Source organism: Rhinatrema bivittatum, chromosome 4 (genome assembly GCF_901001135.1).
Source record: "Rhinatrema bivittatum chromosome 4, aRhiBiv1.1, whole genome shotgun sequence".
Taxonomy (NCBI): domain Eukaryota; kingdom Metazoa; phylum Chordata; class Amphibia; order Gymnophiona; family Rhinatrematidae; genus Rhinatrema; species Rhinatrema bivittatum.
Genome location: NC_042618.1, coordinates 17,638,166 through 17,659,012, shown reverse-complemented (window position 1 = coordinate 17,659,012; position 20,847 = coordinate 17,638,166). Strand labels below are relative to the sequence as shown.

The window sequence follows — 20,847 nt, the reverse complement described above, 5'->3', positions numbered from 1 at the left end:
GGGGGGTGATGAGATGGTGGGGGGGGCAGGTGCAGGGCTCTCTTTCACACTCTTAACATACTCCATAAACTCAGCAGGCAAAGGACAGCTGGGGCTTGGGGGATGCAGGAGCACTGGGGGTAAGGAGGAGATCGCGGATGGAGAGAATGGGGCTCGCACTCTCTCTAACCCCCTCCATAAATTCCCCGGTGGTGCTACAAGCCCTCGTCTAACCCTCTATCCCTCTCCTCAGCCAGGAAGGTACAGGTCTCCCCCTTCGGCTTGCTGGGAGCAGGCTGCTGATGTGCACGGTCCTCAGGGGTGTGGGGGGGCCTGGAATCCAAAAGCAGGACCTGGTTCTTTACATCCCTGTGCAAGGGGAAGAAAGGGAGCGAGGAACGCCGCATACTCTCCTCTCTCCACCATACCTAATACTTTTTCCACCCGCCTCTGATCACCCCTCAGATTACACCCCCCTTCTGACCATCTCACTCGCATCTCAGTCCCCTCCAACCCCTTAATTCACCTCCCATCCGACTCACTCTTTCCTCCTTTCTCCCACACAACGCAGCCTCTCCCTTCCATTCTCTCACTCTTCTGCCCACCCACATTCGATCACGCTCCCCCCTCCCTCCAATCTCATCACTCACTAACCCCCCTCCCACACGCATCCCCTCATCACTCTCACCAGTGGTGTCACCAACAGCAGAGGCAGCAGGACCTGGGATGATAGCGTGATCAGCAGGAAGCCAACACACCCAGGGAGTAGCAGGAGTAGTGAGGCTGACGGGCATTCACCCTGTGCCTTTTTTTTTTTTTAAACACCTTGGCTGTTGTCCCTCACAGCCTCCTAAATTGCTGGGAAATTGCATTAAAAAATCAAAGCTATGTGGCTGCCCTTATCTCAGGGTGAGCAGCTCCAGCACTCTCTGTCCTGCTATGCATCCTCCAAGGGCTGGAGGGGGGGGGCATAAATAATCCCTGCAACTACTGGGTCTGGTCAGTCTCCTCGGGGGAGCCAGAACTGATGTACACTGCCAGCTTTACTTCACTTTCTCAGGTCCCAGAAAAAAAAAAAAAAGGTGGCAGAACGCCATTCTAGGACGTTCTGCCAGAAATTAAGCTCTTAGTAATGGACACAAAATGGGGTTGAATTAGCATAAATTTGAGAGTTGTGAGCAGTAGAGCCATTCATCAAGGCCAGGGCTGGAGCCTTGACAATTGGCAGTACTGCTTATAAAATTTCAAACTTGTGCTCATTCAACCCCTTTGTGTCTCTGTTCTTTGCAGATTCTGCTTCAGTATCTGCCCCATCCTCTTCTGCTCCCTGCCATACAACAGGGGGAGAGCTGGGGGAGGGGAAACAAGAGGTGAGGGGCCGTTGTCTTTTCTGCTGTGCTCCAGGCTCAGGCCCTCCTCTTCTCTTCCCTGCAGTCTGCCTGGAGGGGAGAGGAGGGGCTGCTGCTCTGCCTCTTAAGCCTGAAAAGAAGTGGCAGAGCTGCATTACATCCCCCCAGCCCGATCCCCCCACATATTAAGCCCTGCTTAACCTTTAGTCAGCTAAACGACTGACCTCCATGGCCAGACACCCATAAGACGATGAAGCACTGACCTCCATGGCCAGACACCCATAAGACGATGAAGCACTGACCTCCATGGCCAGACACCCATAAGACGATGAAGCACTGACCTCCATGGCCAGACACCCATAAGACGATGGAGCACTGATCTCCATGGCCAGACACCCATAAGACGATGGAGCACTGACCTCCATGGCCAGACACCCATAAGACGATGGAGCACTGATCTCCATGGCCAGACACCCATAAGACAAAGGGGCACTGACCTCCATGGCCAGACACCCATAAGACGAAGGGGCACTGATCTCCATGGCCAGACACCCATAAGACGAAGGGGCACTGATCTCCATGGCCAGACACCCATAAGACGAAGGGGCACTGATCTCCATGGCCAGACACCCAATAAGACGATGGAGCACTGACCTCCATGGCCAGACACCCATAAGACGATGGAGCACTGATCTCCATGGCCAGACACCCAATAAGACGATGGAGCACTGACCTCCATGGCCAGACACCCATAAGACGATGGAGCACTGATCTCCATGGCCAGACACCCATAAGACGAAGGGGCACTGACCTCCATGGCCAGACACCCATAAGACGAAGGGGCACTGACCTCCATGGCCAGACACCCATAAGACGATGGAGCACTGACCTCCATGGCCAGACACCCATAAGACGATGGAGCACTGACCTCCATGGCCAGACACCCATAAGACGATGGAGCACTGACCTCCATGGCCAGACACCCATAAGACGAAGGGGCACTGACCTCCATGGCCAGACACCCATAAGACGAAGGGGCACTGACCTCCATGGCCAGACACCCATAAGACGATGGAGCACTGATCTCCATGGCCAGACACCCATAAGACGATGGAGCACTGACCTCCATGGCCAGACACCCATAAGACGATGGAGCACTGACCTCCATGGCCAGACACCCATAAGACGAAGGGGCACTGACCTCCATGGCCAGACACCCATAAGACGAAGGGGCACTGACCTCCATGGCCAGACACCCATAAGACGATGGAGCGATGTTCCTTCTGCTATCATCACTGTCTTTGCAAACACTTTCTCTCCAGAGATCTAATGTCATGGAAGGGGCAGGGCTACAGAGTGACCCCCCCCCCCACTTTGGCTCCAGCTGGACAGATAAATAGGAATGCCCTTTGCGCCAATCATGCAGTGATTAATATATAACAGCAGCACTTGCCTGGCATTTACAAGATGACCACAATTTCACACAGAAACATTAGCAACGTGAAACACAGAAAAGTGAAAAAGCAAATGTTTCATCAATTTCGTTTTATAAATATGGACTCATACAATGAACTGGTCAAGAAAGGAAAGATATTCTAATGGATGATAGCGCCTGACTTGGGCATCGCATTGGGGACCATCTGCATGGCAGTGCACAAGCACTTTCTAAGCCGAGCCAGCGGGCTGGCCTCAAACATATTTTGACAAATTTTTCTGAGTCCTGAATTTGAGTGAATTGAGCTCTAATTGTTCACGTAGATGACACCAAGCAACTCGAGAGACAAAAGGCAGTCGGTGCCAGCAAACCCTGTCCGTTCCTACTCTATCACTGCCTTCCATGTGAGAATAATTCAGTGTTCGTTCCACTTCTGACTGAAACAGAGTTCTGTCAGGAAACAAAATTTAGAGCTATAGAGAGAGGCCAAATCTACAGGACTATCCCTGGAAAGACTAATGTCCATGCCTCCGAGTCGCTGTCTTGGAGAAAAAAAAAAAAGTAAGAGACATAAATCTATTAACTAAGAGAGAATTTGTGCTTTGAAGCCTGGGGCAGCAAGCTACAGAACTGCAACATTAAAGCATTTTATAACTGCCAAGATAACTGCTTTCTGCACTAAGCAACGGTTTATTGAAGTAGCTTTGAGAGTTTATCTATCTACTACGATTTTAATGACTGTACAATCACCGTTTATTACTCTCGCCATTTGAAAGGGCAGTTCAGCAGTTTGTGTGTCCTTGGACCAATAATTTGAATGTTTCCTGATGTTTACTTCTGAACAGACAACTCTCTCTATACATATATGTGTTAAATTTTGAAGGTCGAAGGGCCTCTTAAAATGAACAACGCAAGCAACTTGGGAAATAAAGTAACCATCCAGGAGGAAATAAGAGGGTCCTTTAAGAAAATAATCCATGCAAATGACGTATGTCCTCTGTAAACAAGCCATGTTTTATTAATGCTCTCTCACTTCACTCCGCTTACCCTCATGGTCTTCCCTTCAAGTGTGAAATTCATTTTTGTGCAGTATTTACTGTAAATATTATGATGAGTAAAGCTTTCCCCCAACTCCTACATGCAATAGGTTACTGTAATTAGAAATCCACTCTCAATTATTTGGGAAAGGCGCAAGGCTCTATAAAGAATGGGATTTTATTCTAAGCAGCTGGCCACATGCCAGTTATTCAGAGGTTATGTTGCTAGGTGACACGTCCGGTTTTCAAGGCTTGAACTCGCTCGTTACACAACCGTGTCAGGTGTCCTCGCCTCCTCCTTTCAAATCCCATATGAAATCTCCAATCCCACCTCTCCCCACACATTTTAGTTAATTTTACCATGAATGAAGCTCTCTGGCACATCATTCACAAAAGAAGATTTTTTTTTTTTGGAGGATCATAGCCACAGCATAGGTCAAATTTCACTACTAATTCAAGCATGAACTGGCCTAGACCATTATGCGGTCCCTTTAAGGGGACCACGCCCTCACCTAAATTGCATTTTATAAGAGCCTCACCCCTCCAGCCAGGTCCGAAGCAAGAGCAGGATTCACTTGTTCAGGATGCAGCTGAAGTATTTGGAGGGGAGGTAACCAGGCCAATGCAAAAGACTTGACAAGCACCTGGTCTACAACATTTTCTCCCACCCATGAAACCCAACGGGCCTGACCAGCGTTCACATCACCTCTGCCATGTGCAACGCAGCAGCAGGGGTACTGCTTGGTGTTCTCTGAACCACTTTTAAACAGCACAGGTGAAAAGCAGATCTGTAACTATAAAGCCACTTGCAGCCGGGGCAAGGGGAATTGGCAGAAGCAACACCTGGGCAGGGCACATCCCTTGTTCTTTCCTTTCATTGTCCTGCTTATACCTACCACCTCCTCCTCCCCGCTCCACTCGGGCCCACTAAGCAATAAAAGGAGCTCAAATTCTTTGTGCAAGAATGGAAAAGATCCCTAAATCTCACTGCTGTTTTACACAAGGCAGCCTGAAGCTGCCCCTTTAAGTACCATCTCGCTGGTCTTTAATTCATTTGTTTATTTTTAAAAGCAACCAGAACAGCAAGCAAACACAAATCCTCTTCCTGGGGAGCCAGGCCTTCCATAGAGATTCAAACCCCTTGCCATGTGCACCAGAACTGCATACAACAAATCATTCTTCTATTTTATTTTATTTTTTGTTTGAGTCAGCTAGCCTGAATGCTGAAAAACAAATTAATCACTGTTCTGCTCTCAGGCTCCTCACACACACACACCAATTGCCCCCAGCAATGGAGTGAGCACCTTCCCCCAGCATCACCCAACAGTAAGCGACCCCAAAACCCCCTTGGCCAGCAGCGGAGCACAGAAAACAGTGTAAAGGAGAGGAAGCGCTTACTGCTAAGAAGGAGCTAAGCCCGGCCATGCGCCTTCCCCCAAGCTAGCTATCTGCTGACAGGACATCCTAGGCTGCTGAAAGATTGCACTGCACCAGGAGAGCTACAGATTAACCCAGCTCCTATCACAAAGTTCTTGAATCAACAAACAGGCACCAGTGGCTGCCTGGCCTGCTGCTCAGCTAGAAATTCACCAAAAGAAGAGGCTGGGGGGAGGACTGTTCCTGGCTTAAACTGAACTAACCAACCCTCCCACCGGTCTCTGTACTCCTCCCCGGAGGCAGAGCACCTCCACTGTTGTGGCCTCCCCCCTCCCCCCCCAACCTGGGATAAGGGTCGGCTCCTTAATATATACAAAGACGTAAGAATCAGAAAAAAGTAAGTTTCTCCATGGACATCAGGACAAGTTAGACATTTGGGGGTGTAATGTTGTCCAACAGTGTCAAGGACAGAAGTGCACAGCTCTGCAGTAAAACACTTTTGTGCGTTCGGCAGAATGCTAATCCTGCCCATTTATGTGGGATCAGCATTCTGCTCAGCTTATCTATTAGCACATTCTCTGTACCCACTGGCAGGCTGCAAGGAGAAAGGCTGTATGTGATATAGTCCACTATCCGACTGATGGCTTCTACACACAGTGGGTTGGAACCCATTCCCTCTTGCATGGCCATCTGGTTGTACAAGGATAACTATTGGACAACAGGTGCTAGAAGGTAACAAGGCCAGTTTTATAGCTCCTAAGTTCAGTAGACTGATGGATAAGTGAGTCTCCTTGGGGAACTTTAGCTCTTGAATTTGTAGGCCTTGATTGTGGGCTCTCTACCCCTGGAGAGAAACATCTGGTCATCAGAGCCACGATGAAATGGCATGCTAATTATCAGGCCAGTCCCCACGTTGCTCTTAGACAGTCACCAGTGAAGGGACACTCAGTTCATGGTCACCTGGACACCGTGCTGCCGGCTCTGAGTACACTGTCTCACTGAGAACACAAAGTCCACCATGGCTACACCTCATGTTGAATCTCACCATTGGCAACACCAGGCTGGTGCAAGCCTTATAGCTGAGCATCTTAAAAAGTCCTATGTCATGACCAACTGCCTCTTGGAAATCACTACCCTAGTTATTCTTCCCATGAACTTGATTCACAAGGAGGGACTACAACTGAACTTTTGATAATTTATTATGAATCAGTGATAGTAAACTATGAATAATTGATCACTGCCCGCAGCAATTGATTAGGTAGACTTCCAGGTAAGCAAACACAAGGATATCACGGCAACCTAGATGTGCTGCTGCCACCATAAGGCACTGGTGAAAACTCTTAGTGCTCAAGGCAGTCAAAAGGAAGCAGCCTGTACCGGAGGTGGTGTTGGCTCGCCACAAACCTAAGCCTGTGATCCTAGTGTGTGGCATAATATGGATATTGGAAGCTTTATGATCTGAGAACAGAGGCAATCCCCTTGCTCCAGTAGATGAAGGATTCTGACTCGCATGACCATTTAGAAATTCTCTCTGCAGTGAAATTTGATGTGGGTTTGGAGGACCAGAATGGATTGCAAGTTCCCTTTTTGGAAATGAGGAAGTATCTTGAATAGACCCAAATGCCTCTCTCTGCAACTTCTATTGTCCTTGCATCTAGAAGGGATGAAATCTCATCTTGCAAAGGGGACCTGCCCTGATTTTTTGTTAAGTAGATTCCGGGTGGGTGACTTGACAGGAATGTTGATGAAGGGCTGCCTGCAGTCCTCAATGATGATGCAATGTGATCCAGGATCATTGCGACACAAAGAGGGTAAGGCAACTTCCCACAGAACCCTTGTCCTGAGTTGGTTTCAGGATACTGATACTTCCTCTGTAAAGAGTCAAAATGTTTGTTTTGACTGGAAGACTACATCTGACTTTTTTGACTTTGTCTCCTTGCCTCACTTTCAGCTGCTGTTGGGGATATGCATGCCCCTGAGGCAGATATCCCTGTGGTAGGTGACCTCCTTTTTTGATAGAAAAAATTGCCCTTTTCTGGAAAGCCATGTGGAAACATTTGGTAGTCAATGTATGGTCTGTCGTCACTGCCAATATCTACAGCGTGGAGCATTGATCTTCAATCAGATCCATAGTCTTGGTTCAGTAGAGGACTTTCCCAGTGTAAGGTGACTGTGGTATTACCTCATGCACTTCTCTCTCAGAGACAGGAAGCCTGAAGCCAGGCCATTCTTCCAGCTCTGATGGAGAGGGCAAAACCCTCGGATGAAGTATCACATTTATGATATGCTGAGTTGATAAGATACATACTACACTTATCTTAAATTCATCAGGCTTGTTTTTGGGAAATGAGTATGAATCCTTGCAGCTTTCTAAAGGGAGAGTACAGGTACTGCCTCATGAGAAGCCATTAAAATGTTGAAAGCGGAGGAAACATTTTCTGGTTAAAAAAAAAAAAGATCTAGGGGTCACAGGTCCCTGCCAGGGGCAACTGATGCATGTAAACAAGATCTTTTGGATCTGTAAGGAAGATTCTATCGTTACAGAGTGGTGGAGCAATCTTGGCTTTTCAAAGCCCAGAGAAGGTTTTACCTTATACACGACATCCATCCTCTTTTTCAGTGAAGTAATGAGGGGCATTTGCGGGCCCGTATTTGCAGGACCTAGAATATTTGAAGGATCAGAATAGGCGAAGCTTGTTGGGAATAAGTTACCTCAGAAACCCTAGCATGGGAGCTCTGGATTCCAGTTCCTCTTGTAGCCCGGGACATCTTCCTGATGAATGTGCACATTACACAAAGTGTTTCATCCATAAAAGCACAAATAAAAAAAAAAAAAAAATTAGAGGAAAGGCAAAAACACAGGGACTCATTAGTTGAATGCAAGTGTAAAAAATAAGTTTTTAAAGCTTTCTTGAAAGAAATAATGGCTGGAGCAGCACGAAGGGATTCTGGTAAGCTGTTCCATAAACGGGGCCCAGCGACTGAGAATGTCCGGTTTCTGGTTTTGTTGAGTCTTGCCAGCTTGTTAGTGGGAACATTTAGGAGGTTCTTGTTTGCTGATCTCAGAGGTCTAGAGGGCTTGTAGAGTTAAAGGTTGGATGCAAGTCACGTAGAGGGTTGGTAGTTCAGAAAATTGAAAATTAACATTAGAACTTTATATTGAATCCTCCAAGTAATCATCAGCCAGTGTAAATGAGAGAGAAAGGGTGTTCCTGCTTGGCAGAGATAAATCTAACTTAAGACGATGGCGTCCCGAGGTCTGGGGCCATGATGTCTAAGTCACCCTGTAGCTTTCAGGAAAGCAGGGGAGATGCCTGCTCTGAAGCATACTTACTATGACAGTCAGGATGCCATCTGACAGGCGAGAGGGTTCTTCTCCACATTGACTCCACATGCTGTGGAGATAGTACTGGAGGTGGCTGCACTGATATAGCTGAGGTCATAGGGAGAGACTGAAAACTTATCAGGTGCTGTACTAGTAAGTCCTGGACCATTTTGCTATCCTGGATCAGTGTGATTACCAGATAATGCCAAAGGGGTGCAGGCAATCTTCCACTGGAGATCCAGGCACAGAGGTCACTGGAGGGGAAAAAAAAGGTTAGATTTATGCCTGACTCCAAGAACAGCAGAGGCATTCAGGTTGACATCGATGGACTCAACATCCAGGCAGGCAGGCACATGTGCCAGGAGAGCCTCCATAGCTGCAATAGCTTGTGACAATGCTGGGCATTGAGAGAATGTCTTCCAGATTCAGGTGGTTGAATGGACTTCCTTCTTTGGCCTATAGATGGCAAAGGCTTTGAAGTCTGAACTTGCTGCTTGATGACTAAATCCCTGGCTGACTTACAGTGCTGCTTCAGGATTATCTGGATTTTTTTATTTTTTAAACTGTGATACACCTAGGAAACAGGCACACTTTTTCTGTGAACATTATTTAAACCCCTTGCTGGAGAAAATGGAATCAAATTGACAAAAAAGTTCTCTCTAGAGGGCAGATGCCTGCCAGTCAGTACAGGTATACTGCAGAGAAAGTTAGAGGGAAAAAGATTAAAAGTGAAAAACCTGCATGTGAAGGAACCTCATATCCAAATGATCAGAGCACTACAAAGCCCATCTTACTTGGTCTATGGAAGAAAAAAAAGACGAAGACCATGTCACATGACCAATGCACATGTGTAGCACTTCACACATGCTCAGTAGACCACAACATTTTTACTTCAGAGCTATGCGCTTCCATCCTCAGTGCTGTTGTGGACGATGTCACCCCTGAGGAGTGGGCCTGAGTCTGAAAACCAACATTAAGAAGGCAACCATCCCAGAATCCTTTGCTATATCTTAGCTTATGTGACCTCAAAGTGACTTGCTAAGCCTGACCTGCAAGAATTCCCAGGACACCTGAAAGGCAGTTGAAGCTGGCGCCACTTATGATGCCTAATTATAGGGTCATACAAGGAAAAGGTGACTGTTGGGAACCTCAGGCTATACGGACACTATAGAGGCAATCTTTCTCAGGGGTTTCTATAAACCCAGCCACAGATGTGTTAATTACCCTGACCAGCAAGATTCTAACAGAACAAAGGACTATCTAGAGAGTGATGGTAAATGGGCCCCATCTGGGAGAAGTAATCAGGGCAGTTCAGGGCTAATCACATCATGCGGTTGACATGACAACCTATGTAAATGATTCTTTGGGCAATCATGCAATGCTAGAATCTTCTACAATATTGTATGTTATCTATAAAAGAAGGATCACTTCCTGTATATGATGAGATGCTGGTGGATAGTTTGTTAGAGAAATGGCATCAGCATCTCCCAAGAATACTTATATTGTTCAATAAAAAATTATGCTTTCTACAAAAATCTAAGTGTTCTTGTATCCCTGGACATAAGTGTCAATAAAAAATGGCATGGCGCTTAACACCCCCTTCGAGTGTGACTGACTTTCCTGCTTGTTCCCTGGAGAAAGTCCATTTTATTGATTTTGGAAACTCAGAAACGAGCTCTCTCAATGTGTTGGCCAATGGGTTTTAGTACTCAAACAGTACTATCATTCATCTATGTCTTGACAAAAGGTATTATAAGCATCCCAACATGCCTTCAACCTGTCCTGGATAGAAACTTCAAAGGTTTGCAATACTAGCTCACTCTCCAGGTTCATCCAATTCTTGTCTCTACTTACATGCTCAGAATAACAATTAGGGATCTAGTGTTTGCTTTAGAGAAATACTCCTGATCCTTTTGGGTTTCTAGCTCAATTGGAAGTGAATGATTGGGGCTAAGGCACTATGAATCTTCGTTCTCAACTAGTTAAGAAATGTTTCCAATTTTTAGTTCTCTTGCCACTTTCACCTAGCCCAGTAATTACATGACAGTTAAGAACATAAGATGTCTCATTTTGGGTCAGACCAAAGGTCTATCAAGCCCGGTATTCTGTCTCTGACCATGGCCAATCCAGGTCATTAGGAAGTACCTGGCAGATACCAAAAAGTAGATCTAGTTCCTTGTTGTTGACACCCAGGGTTTAGCAATGGGGTACTTAAGACCACCAATAATTATAATTTCTATCAGAACTTGTCGAAACCCCTTTTAAAGTTAATTATACTAGATGCCCTGACCACATTCTCCAACAATAAATTTCACAACTTGATTGTAGGTTAATGAAAAAAAATACTTTCTCCAATTTGTTTCAAATCTGCTACTTGCTAGTACTATTTTAAGGGGTAAATAACTGTTTCCTATTTACCTGTTCCACCCTACTCATGATTTTATAAACTATTATATTCCCTCTCATCCAAGCTGATGTGTCCTAATCTATTTAGGCTTTCTCCACTCCTTTTATCATTTTTGTTATCCTTAGTTCCTCGATATCTTTGAGATGGGATGACCAAATATGCACACAATACTCAAAGTGCAGACACACCACAGAGCTATACAAAAGCATTATGATATTCACAACTTTATTCTCCATACCTTTCCAGACAATCCCTAACATTCTATTTGCTTTATTGACTGCCACCTCACCCTGAGCTGAGGATTTCAATATATTATCCAGTTACCAAGATCCTTGCCCTGGTGGTTACTCCTAAATTGGAGACAGGGCAAAAATTCTCCACCAACAATATATTCAAGGAGAAATTTTTAGCCAATGGACTAATTACAGAATGTTTTAACTCCTTGGGAGATACCCCTTGGGACAAGAAGTTATTTACTAAAGCCACAATGGCCAGTGCTAGCTCTGACCTCATGGCCTTATTCAAATAACCTGGCATTATGTCAGGTGAGCACTGCAAGGAATTTAGTTTAGCCATTAAACCCTTTACATACTATATAGAAACTGGAAGAAAAGTATTTCATTTCTGTTCACTGGGCTGCATATCATGTTGTTCCTCTGAAGACTCACTGGATCTAACTCATCTTCTGAATCAGTCACCCTCCACAGGTCCTTAACTTTCTTTATAAAATATATCACAATTCTCTCAATTGTCTTTAGTCAAATCTAATCATTTTGGTTCTTTGGCCTTTACCACTCCTTTCACTAACCAGAAAAGTTCCTTACTTGGATTAAGTGTCCCTTCAGCTTGTGTCGAGTAAAATGTTTTTAGCCCTAATGATTTACAAATAATACAACTTTCTACTCAATCTGCATTCCTGATAATCCTAATCACTACACGACGTTTGCTAGAGCCGGTCATATCGTCTGGTCTGACGTTTAAGAACAGCTAAATCATCAAGGAACCATGATAGTCTTTTGTGATGTATTATGATCACAGGGTACAGGGATGCTTTAATAGCGGCAAGACTAGATGTTTCCAAATACCACTGGCTTGTCAACTGAGCCATACTCCCCACACCTCCATTTCCAGAAAATGCCAAACATTTCTAAAACTGTAGTTATAGATCCCTTTACAAAATTCCAAATTCTTTTCTTCAGAGGAGTAAAAATAGTAGCTGAGAAAAAGCAGCCCATAATGAAAGTTAATAGAAATTAATCTCAAGTTTCTGGCACAGCAGTGTTCTACCATCAGGCCAGCCTTAGTAACTCATTTCACAGTAATGGTCGAGTCTTTCGGTTACTGCTGATCTATGAGAAAGTTAAAGCATTGTTCCAGCAACAAGCTATGATGCATTCCAGTTATTACCCTCTACTCCCAGAAAGAAAAAAAGATAGAAACCAACAGAATCTTAAAACAAACTCAATGCTCTATTGTTCTTTTTCAAATTATGGTATTTAATTTAAACCCCCCCCCCCCTTATCCCTTTAACCTTATTTTGTAAACCGTTATGATGGCGTTATTTTTACATTTCCGAATGATGGTATTTAAAACCCATTAAACAAATAAAATAGTTTTACAATAATCCAATAGCAAATATATTTTTAAGCATTTGATTTTTCTTTTTCTTTTTACTTTTTATTCCTGTAAACAAGCATATTACTGGATTTGTTTAGGGATTTTTGACCTGGCAGTTTTCTCCTGCCTTCACTCACTTCTGGTGACATGAGATGTCAAGCACAACTAACCAGGCTTTTCTTCTCCATCTTGCCGCCTAGACATGGCCATTGGCAGACCATGACTCCCCTCTGGAATCTAGTATACATACATATGCACCACTTGACCACTAGGTGACTCCAATTGCAATGACTGGGGCTCCCTTACCCTAGAGTCTGTGAATGCTATCTCTACAGCATCCTCCATTGGCCTAAGGAGCAGAAAGCAGGTTTGGGGATCGAGCCTAAATTACCGCAGGCAATACAAAGCATTGCCACCGATTTGGCCCATGACTGTTTAACAACAAATATGAAAGGTTACAGAGACCAGGCTATTAACCCAGCAGATTTTATTCTGAAATGAGCCTAGCTCATCAATAGAACAGCACACTGTGGATTTATCCCCAAGACTGGGCATCTACCACTGGAGCCAGCCAGAGCTGAAACCTCTGTGAAGTACCATTCATAGTTTCTAGATGGTGGAAAGATTCAGGACCTGCTTTCGCTGTTACATCTAATAACTAACTTGGGAGTGGTTCTATATCAGTACCAAAGGGAGTTCTATCCTGCCCTCTTAGCTATAAGAGGATCCTGTTGCACCAGAGAAGAGACATGCAGCAAAAGTAAACTATGAGAGCATAAATGTTCTGAGAAGGGGCCATCTTAAACTTCCCTGTTATGAATCTTCCTGTAGCTGTGCTACAGGAGGCTTCTCACCTTTTTCCTGGAGGCCACTCCAAAGCCGGGGTCTCGCCTACGAACTATCCAGGATTTGCTCCAGGGCCTGGGAGGCCTTCAATGTCCTTGGGGCCTGCCTGAGGCTTGCTTCGGTCTGCATGGACTTCCTGGTTTGGGCCACGCCCTTCTCCCTAGGGGCCGGCCCACAGCACTTCTCCTCAGTTATAGGGCCAGATAGGTGTGGCCCATCCAAACTCCTCCCAGGGAGTTGCCCGTCTTCAGCCCTATAAGGACTTCAACTTCCAGTCAGCTTTGCCTTCGCAATGAGCCAGTCGTCTGAGGAGCTCCTCCTTCCCCTTGGACTCCATGTTCCTGCTCTTGCTTGGTATTCCAGTATTCCAAGGGATCTCTCTTCGTTTCATCTCTGCTGTTCCTGATCCCGGTCTCTGATGTCCTGATGTCCTCTGTCTCTGCCCTCCTGATGTTCCAGAAGGCCTGACGTCCTCGAGGGCTAGAGGTCCTTATGTACCTGATCTTCCTGATGTCTGTTCCTGCAATGTTCCAGCTCCCTGAGTCCTCCAGATGGCCACCCCGAGAGTAAATCCGTTCCATTGGTTCCTGTTTCCGGTCACTGGAGCCCCTGCCAGTTGGATTCCTTTCCTGAGTCTGCCCCGCTCCCGCGTGGTCCTTGACCAGCCTTCTTAGGCTGTGTAGGGCGCGTAGAGGACAGGGTAGTCCGTGACCAGCCCATTGGGTCCGTCCTGAGTAGTGGGCTGTATAGGGCGCCCTGAGGAACAGTGCCCACTTGTCTTCGTCTAAGTCTTCCAAGTCCTTTTCGTCTCGTCTGGATTTCCCAAGGTCCGTAAGAGTTATCCTTGCCTCGGACGTTCCTGATGCACTGAGCCTCCATCTACTCTAGTTCCAGATGCCTTCCATGGGAAAGCTTCCACCCGCTCGCCCTTCTGGAGGTCTTTCGTTCCTGTTGTTGATGCCTTGTGTTGTTCTCCTGAGTCCTGAAGCCTTCGTCTCAGCCTTCAAGCTTCAGCCCTTTTCCGCCCTCGTCTCTTGTCCGGCCTGCCGCCTCTGCTGCTCCCTGCAGCAGGTCCAAAAGGGCTGGGAGTAGTCGTAGGACTACTCAGAGACCAACCTTGCGTGGTTGGCCTCATTCAGGCATGCAGGTCGGCAGGGGCCTGGTCACCTCCAACCCTAGACGAGGTCCGTCTTCCTGCAAGGGGCACACATCTCACCCCTAGCGCTCCCAGCCAGCGGAGCACAACATTCCCACAGAATTTTAGAAACATTTCTAACCAGAAAACTGACCTGCTCGCTCCCTCCGATTAACAGATCAAAAGCCCTATGCTAACTGTTATTCCAAGTGGAGCTGCACTGAGCCACTTGAACAGGAGTGCATGAGGCTCAGGGGCTAGGAAGTTGTATGGATGAATAATAAAGAAAACCCCAAACTACTGAAAATCCATAATACAACGCACTCCGCCACCAAGGGGGAAACCTGTGATCCATTCCCAGGTAAGTTCATTAGGGAACTGGAACATTTAGCAAACGATGAAAGACTACATAAGAAATGCCTTAAGAGTCAGACCAAAGGACCCTTAAGCCCAGCATCCTGTCTCTGACAGTGGCCAATCCAGTTCACAGGTATCTGGCTGGATCCCAAAGAATAGATCCAACATTTCTTGATCTTAATAAGTGATAAGCAGTGGCTTTCCCAAGTCTACATGACTAATAATGGTTTATGAATTTTGCTCCAGCTATGCTAACTGCTTTCACCATCTTCTCTGGCAACAAATTCCACAGTTTAATTGTAATCAGTGTGAAAAAAAACCTTCTCCAATTTGTTTCGGATTTGCTATCAGCTTCATGGTGTATCTCCTAGTCCTATTTGAAAGGGTGAATAACCATTCCCTGTTTATTCAATCCACCCTACTCAAGATTTTATAGGCCTATGTCACATCTCCTCTCAGCTGTCTCTTCTTTAGGCTGAAGAGCCCTAGCCTATCCTCACACAGGAGCCCTTCCATTACCTTTATTTTGGTTGCCATTTTCTGTACCTTTACTAGTTTTGCTATGTCTTTTTTGAGATGGGGGTGACCAGAATTGAACACGGTACTCAATATGCAATCAGACCATGGCATTATGATATCCTCTATTTTATATTCCTCTCAATAATACCTATTTGCTTTTTTTTTTTTTTTTTTTTAAACTGCCACCATGCACTGGGCCAAGGATTTCAAAGTATTGTCTACAATGATTCCAAGATCTGTTTCCTGGGAGGTGACGCCTAATATGTAATCCAGCATCGTGTACCTATATTTTGGATAATTCTTCCTTATATGCATTGCTATGTGTTTGTCCAAATTAAATTTCACTTGCCATTTAGATACAAAACTATCCCCTCCCCAGTCTTGCAAGGTCCTCTTGCAATTCCTCACAATTAGCTCAAGATTTAACAATTTCAAATAATTGTGTGTCATCTGAAAATTTGATCGCCTCACTCTTCCCCTTCCTTTTCCAGGTTATTTATTAAAATATTTTTAAAAAAAAGCACAGGCCCCTGTACAGATCTCTGGGGCACTCCACTATATTTTTTTTTCAACTGACAGAAATGACCAGTATCACGCTTTACTATCCTTTAGCTAGTTGCCAATTAACAAATATTGCCTCCTATTCCATGGCTGTTTAACTTCCTGATGAATCTCTCATGAGGGACTTTGTCAAATACCTTCTGAAAATTCAGATAGACTATATCAACTGACTCACTTAACCACATGTTTGTTAATCTCTTCAATGGAATCTAACCGATTTTTCAGACAAGACTTCCCTTGCTAAATCTATGTTGGCTCTGCCACAATTAGTCTGCCACTATCCAGATGGTAATTTTATTCTTCAGAATTGCTTCTAGCCTTTTGCTTGCCATCAATGTCAGGCTCACTAGTCTGTAGTTTCCTGGATCATTCCAGAGCCCTTTTTTAAAAAAGGGTGTTGAGCTGGCCACCCTCCAAGCCTCAGATACCATGGCCGATTTGATTGAGAAGAGAATGCTTAGTAAAAAGACTGCAATTTCAGTTTTGGGTACTTTCAGAACCCAGGGTGTATACTCTTTAGATTGTCAATTTGCTCTATTACATCTTCCTGGTACACTGTAATTTGATTCAATTCTTCTGAATTAACATCTTCAAAGACTGTTTCCGATGTAGACATCTCCCCAACATCCTTCTGAGTACAAACAGAAGCAAAGCTGTGGCCTTGTCCTCCCTTAACACCCCTGTGACATCTAGTGGTCCAAATGACTCCCTCACTAGAAAGTTTTTATATTGAGTTTTTAAGCTTCTTTTCAAATTTTTTATGGTCTGCCTTATCAGTACTTTACATCTAACTTGCCAGCGCTTATGCTCGTTCCTATTTTCTTCATTTGTATCCACCTTCCAGTTTTTGGAAGATGTTATTTTGGCTTTCATAGCCTCTATCTCCTCACCATTTAATCATGTTGGCAGTCACTTAGTCTTCTTTTTCTAATACATGGACTAGGACAGCTGGGAATGTTAATGTTGAAAAGGAAAGGACTCAGAGGTGATTGGATTACTGTTGATAAATGCTTGAATGATCAATATGTGAACCAGTTGGACAATATATTTACCTTAGGCAATATGCAAAAGACTTGAGGCGACATACTCAATCTACAAAAACACTACATTTGATTTCAAGGAAGAACCAAGGCAGTGATGGCAAGTGATGTGTTTGCAGCATCATTGGATATGTTGAAAATTGGATAATTGCACAAAATTAGAGATTAATAATGCAATTATGATTCATTGCTGAGTAGGATTAGTTGGATCTAAATAAATACATACATAATAAAAATAGATAATTAGGAGAAAGCTTAATCCAAGGATAAGTCTTTTTTTCTAACTATGTTAACACCTTGGGATGGCCAGAATTACTTCTGCTTAAGCCTCATCAGATTCTGCCAATGTGCAAAACTAGAGTATATTTTCCATAAAAGATGCTTCTAAATTCTCAGTGGCAGAATAGATTACGGAAATATTTGGCCTAAATAAGAGAAATTGAGGGCATAAATCACAGTGGGTAATGAGACAATGGATGTTATAAGTCGGACCTTGTATGTATTGTGCAGTAAGGAAAAGATAAGTAACATTGTGGACAAGGAAAACAAGGCCATTAAATAATATCCATAGAATTTGTAATACATTTCACTTTTGTCTTTAACACAACACAGAGAGAAAAAGTATCAACAATGTGTTTCTGATGAAGTTTAAATAATTTTGTAACTGCCACTGATCAGATTCTGGTGAATTTCAATAGGCTAAATTCCAGGACCACAGCCGACCTTCACTGATCTGTCCACATTAATGAAGGTTACCATGTCTCCGGAAGAATGAAAATATAGAAAACTAGATTAAACCATCCCATAAGTACTTTTCAGATGAGATGAAAAGCGCTAAACAATGCTAACCTGCAGTGAAGAGAGCTATTGCAAGTTTGCTCACCCTGAAAGAATAAGATTAATACGCCAATATCAAACTCACTGGAAGAAATCAGCACAAACCGTATTCTATTTCACTGCCTTGGACAGCAGTGTTTCCCAACTACATTAACTAAAATATTGTGTGGCACACAAACCAGCACGAGTCAGGCAATGCAGACACAGAACAGACACATACGGCCAAAAGAAGAGCTAGGGGTGGCACTGAGAGCCCCACCAGTCTCTTCTAAATTTTAAAACAAAAGGAAAGAGGGATTACAGACACACCTGAACCCACTACAGTGGGGGCCTATTCCCTCTCTATACAAATGCAGAAGGGAAAGGTCAGCGCGATTCGGGCAGCCAGCTCAGGTAGTTACCTTGGCTGTAGCACGTGGCTGCCAGAGCTCTCCCGCTGCTGCTGCTTCTAACACTCAAACAGGCCGATACAGAACGGTGCGCTCGGTCCGTTTAGCCGCATGTTTTAGGCATGCTATTATTATCCCTTATACTGTAAGGGGTAATAGAGCGTGGAAAACGTGTGGCCAAACCCCCCCCCTCCGAAACTAACAGCGCTCATCACATGCAAATGCATGTTAATGAGCCTATTAGTTAGTCGCCTGCAATACTGAAAGCACCAGGAAAAGTGTACAGATAGCAGAAAAAAACTGCTTTTCTGTACACCCTCCAACTTAATATCATAGCGATATTAAGTCGGAGGCACCAAAAAAAAAAATCTGGTTCAAAAACAGATGCTCAATTTTACCAGCATTTGTTTTACGAACCTGTGGCTGTCAGCGGGTTCGAAAACAGACGCCGGTAAAGTTAAGCAGCCGCTTCCACTAATAAGGAGGCGCTAATGTCCCTAGCACCTCCTTATTAGCGTGCGGCCTCATTTGAATACAAAATCGCGCACCCAGGAGAGATGCCTGGGCGCACGTTGGGAGAGCGAGCACTCGACTCAGAGCGCCAGCTCTCCCGCACCTCTTATTGCAGCCACCTGTTTGGGTCACATCCAGTGCTCACTATATGCTCTCCCTATCTTACGCATCCTGGGGATAAAGGCAGAGGCTGGAATCTCGGCAGGGGGAAGATGAGGAGGTGCTTGCGTGTGCCAAAGCGGGGCTCGGCTATCCATGCCTTTTACTGTACTCCAGGGCTCATGCTGTTGGTGTATGACTGCACACCTACATGTTTAAAAGCTGCCATAGGGGACTCTCGTTACTATGAGGAGCTGAGGGCAGAGCCCCGGTGCTGGTCTGGATCTGAAGAGTAGGCACATTGTTTGGTCTACAGATTCTCAAGATTAAAGCATTACACGCCAGCAGAGAAGTACTCTACATACAGCATCTACAAAATTCTATTGTAAGAAGCAGCTATCCTGGCTCTGCCGAATAAATGCAATTGAAACATTTGGCTAAAGGATAATAAATGCAGCCTATTTTGCTGCCCATAAACTTACAAATGCCGAAGGCAGGAAAAGTACTCCAAGTTCATAGGAGCGGATCATCAGTTGGGTGCCGTTCTTTTCCAGAGATCCCCAAGCAGCTTTAGAAAGATTAGCACTGAAAAGAAAAAAAAAAAAAAAAGAGGCGGCATGAACATCATGCTTGAGCAAATATTAGCATAATGTACTGCAAAGGCGAGAAATAATTCCTTGAACAAGCAGGAGGGGGGCAATTTTCCCCACAGAGATGGACACTGGAGGCAGTTCTCCACTTTCAGTCAACGTTTGTGTAACCAAAATTAAGGAACTTCTTTGTGATACATGTAGAAGAAACATTCTCATCAGCAAAGATTATCCGTGCATGAACTCTCTTACTACCAGCTCACATTAAAGAGTCATCACGCACATCCTCAACTGCTTACCCAGTTTTCTCTCAGACACCATTCTGCACACAGCCCAGAAGGAGCAGCCCGGGACTGAGGGGTAAAAGTACACTTCCATTTGTGTTTCGGTTTTTTCCCCCTCTATCATTTTATTCAATATATACAAGCATAACTTGCAGTGTAATACAGAATATTGGCAATAAAAAGTTCAACATTGAAAATACGGAAAGCAAACTTTATCCTGACATATTACAGGAAACGTTAGGGAGAATAAACCAAAATGAAAATAGGAAAATTCTTCCCGGAGGACAAATATACTATAAACTCATTACACAGAATCATTCCCCATTCCTACCCTCCACTACCCTCAGTGAGAGAGTCTGGAATCAATAAAGAAACAAAGCTGAGGGGGCTCAAAAAAAAAAAAAAAAAAGACTTTTTCAGCAGTAAATGTAACCAAGCATTTGCAAGGAAATTTTAGCATAAATCAGGCCCCAACAGCAACAACTTCATTACGCAAATTAAGGCATTTTTTCCTTCACAAATTATATCTCAATTGTGCAATGAGGTCAAGGTAACAAGCAAAGTTGCTCGGTGACCTTCATCCATCACAGTGGCCTCTAGAAATGCAGTAAGATCTAAATCAAATTCTCCATGGTTTCCTACCCACGGCTCGACCACCACCAGCAAGGTAATTGGCCTTCAGAATAGCTGGAACCACCATGGAGAGTATTTTAAGCATGTGAAAAGTAACATTTGAAAAGTTCTTCCAGAAAATTTTGAAAATCTGGCTAACAATTAGAACTATCAGTTGTGTTTAGTTTAGTTTAATTTAAAGTTTACTGTACTGCCTTTCAAAGAATAAGCCAAAGTAGTATATATCAAAACATTCACAGTAAAAATATACAGTGAAAACACAGCAATGTAATAAATATTGTATTATGTTCTTTTATTAGCTATTTGTTGCTGTAAGAACAGTGTGACTAATTAACACAGCCCCAAACGTTAAACACTGGCAACTGCAGCCACACTTTACTTTATTCATACACATTTATATTAGCTATCTTTTCACTGATAGCTCAAAGAGTTAGACAGGTACAGAAGGCATTTTCCCCTGTCTCCAGAGGGCTTACAATCCCAGTTTGTACCTCAGGCAACGGAGGGAGAAGGGATTC

The 20,847-nt window shown here is 44.4% G+C and overlaps 1 protein-coding gene across 2 annotated transcripts in view; it reads right to left on the bottom strand.

The window, feature by feature from the left end:
* The window catches only part of TDP1 (tyrosyl-DNA phosphodiesterase 1), a 298,041-nt gene that overhangs the window by 49,206 nt on the left and 227,988 nt on the right, over positions 1-20,847 (bottom strand). For both annotated transcript variants that reach the window (XM_029597773.1, XM_029597774.1), the window contains one exon: positions 19,305-19,407. In XM_029597773.1, the coding sequence (XP_029453633.1) occupies positions 19,305-19,407 (103 nt within the window). The remainder of the gene's footprint in view (positions 1-19,304; positions 19,408-20,847) is intronic.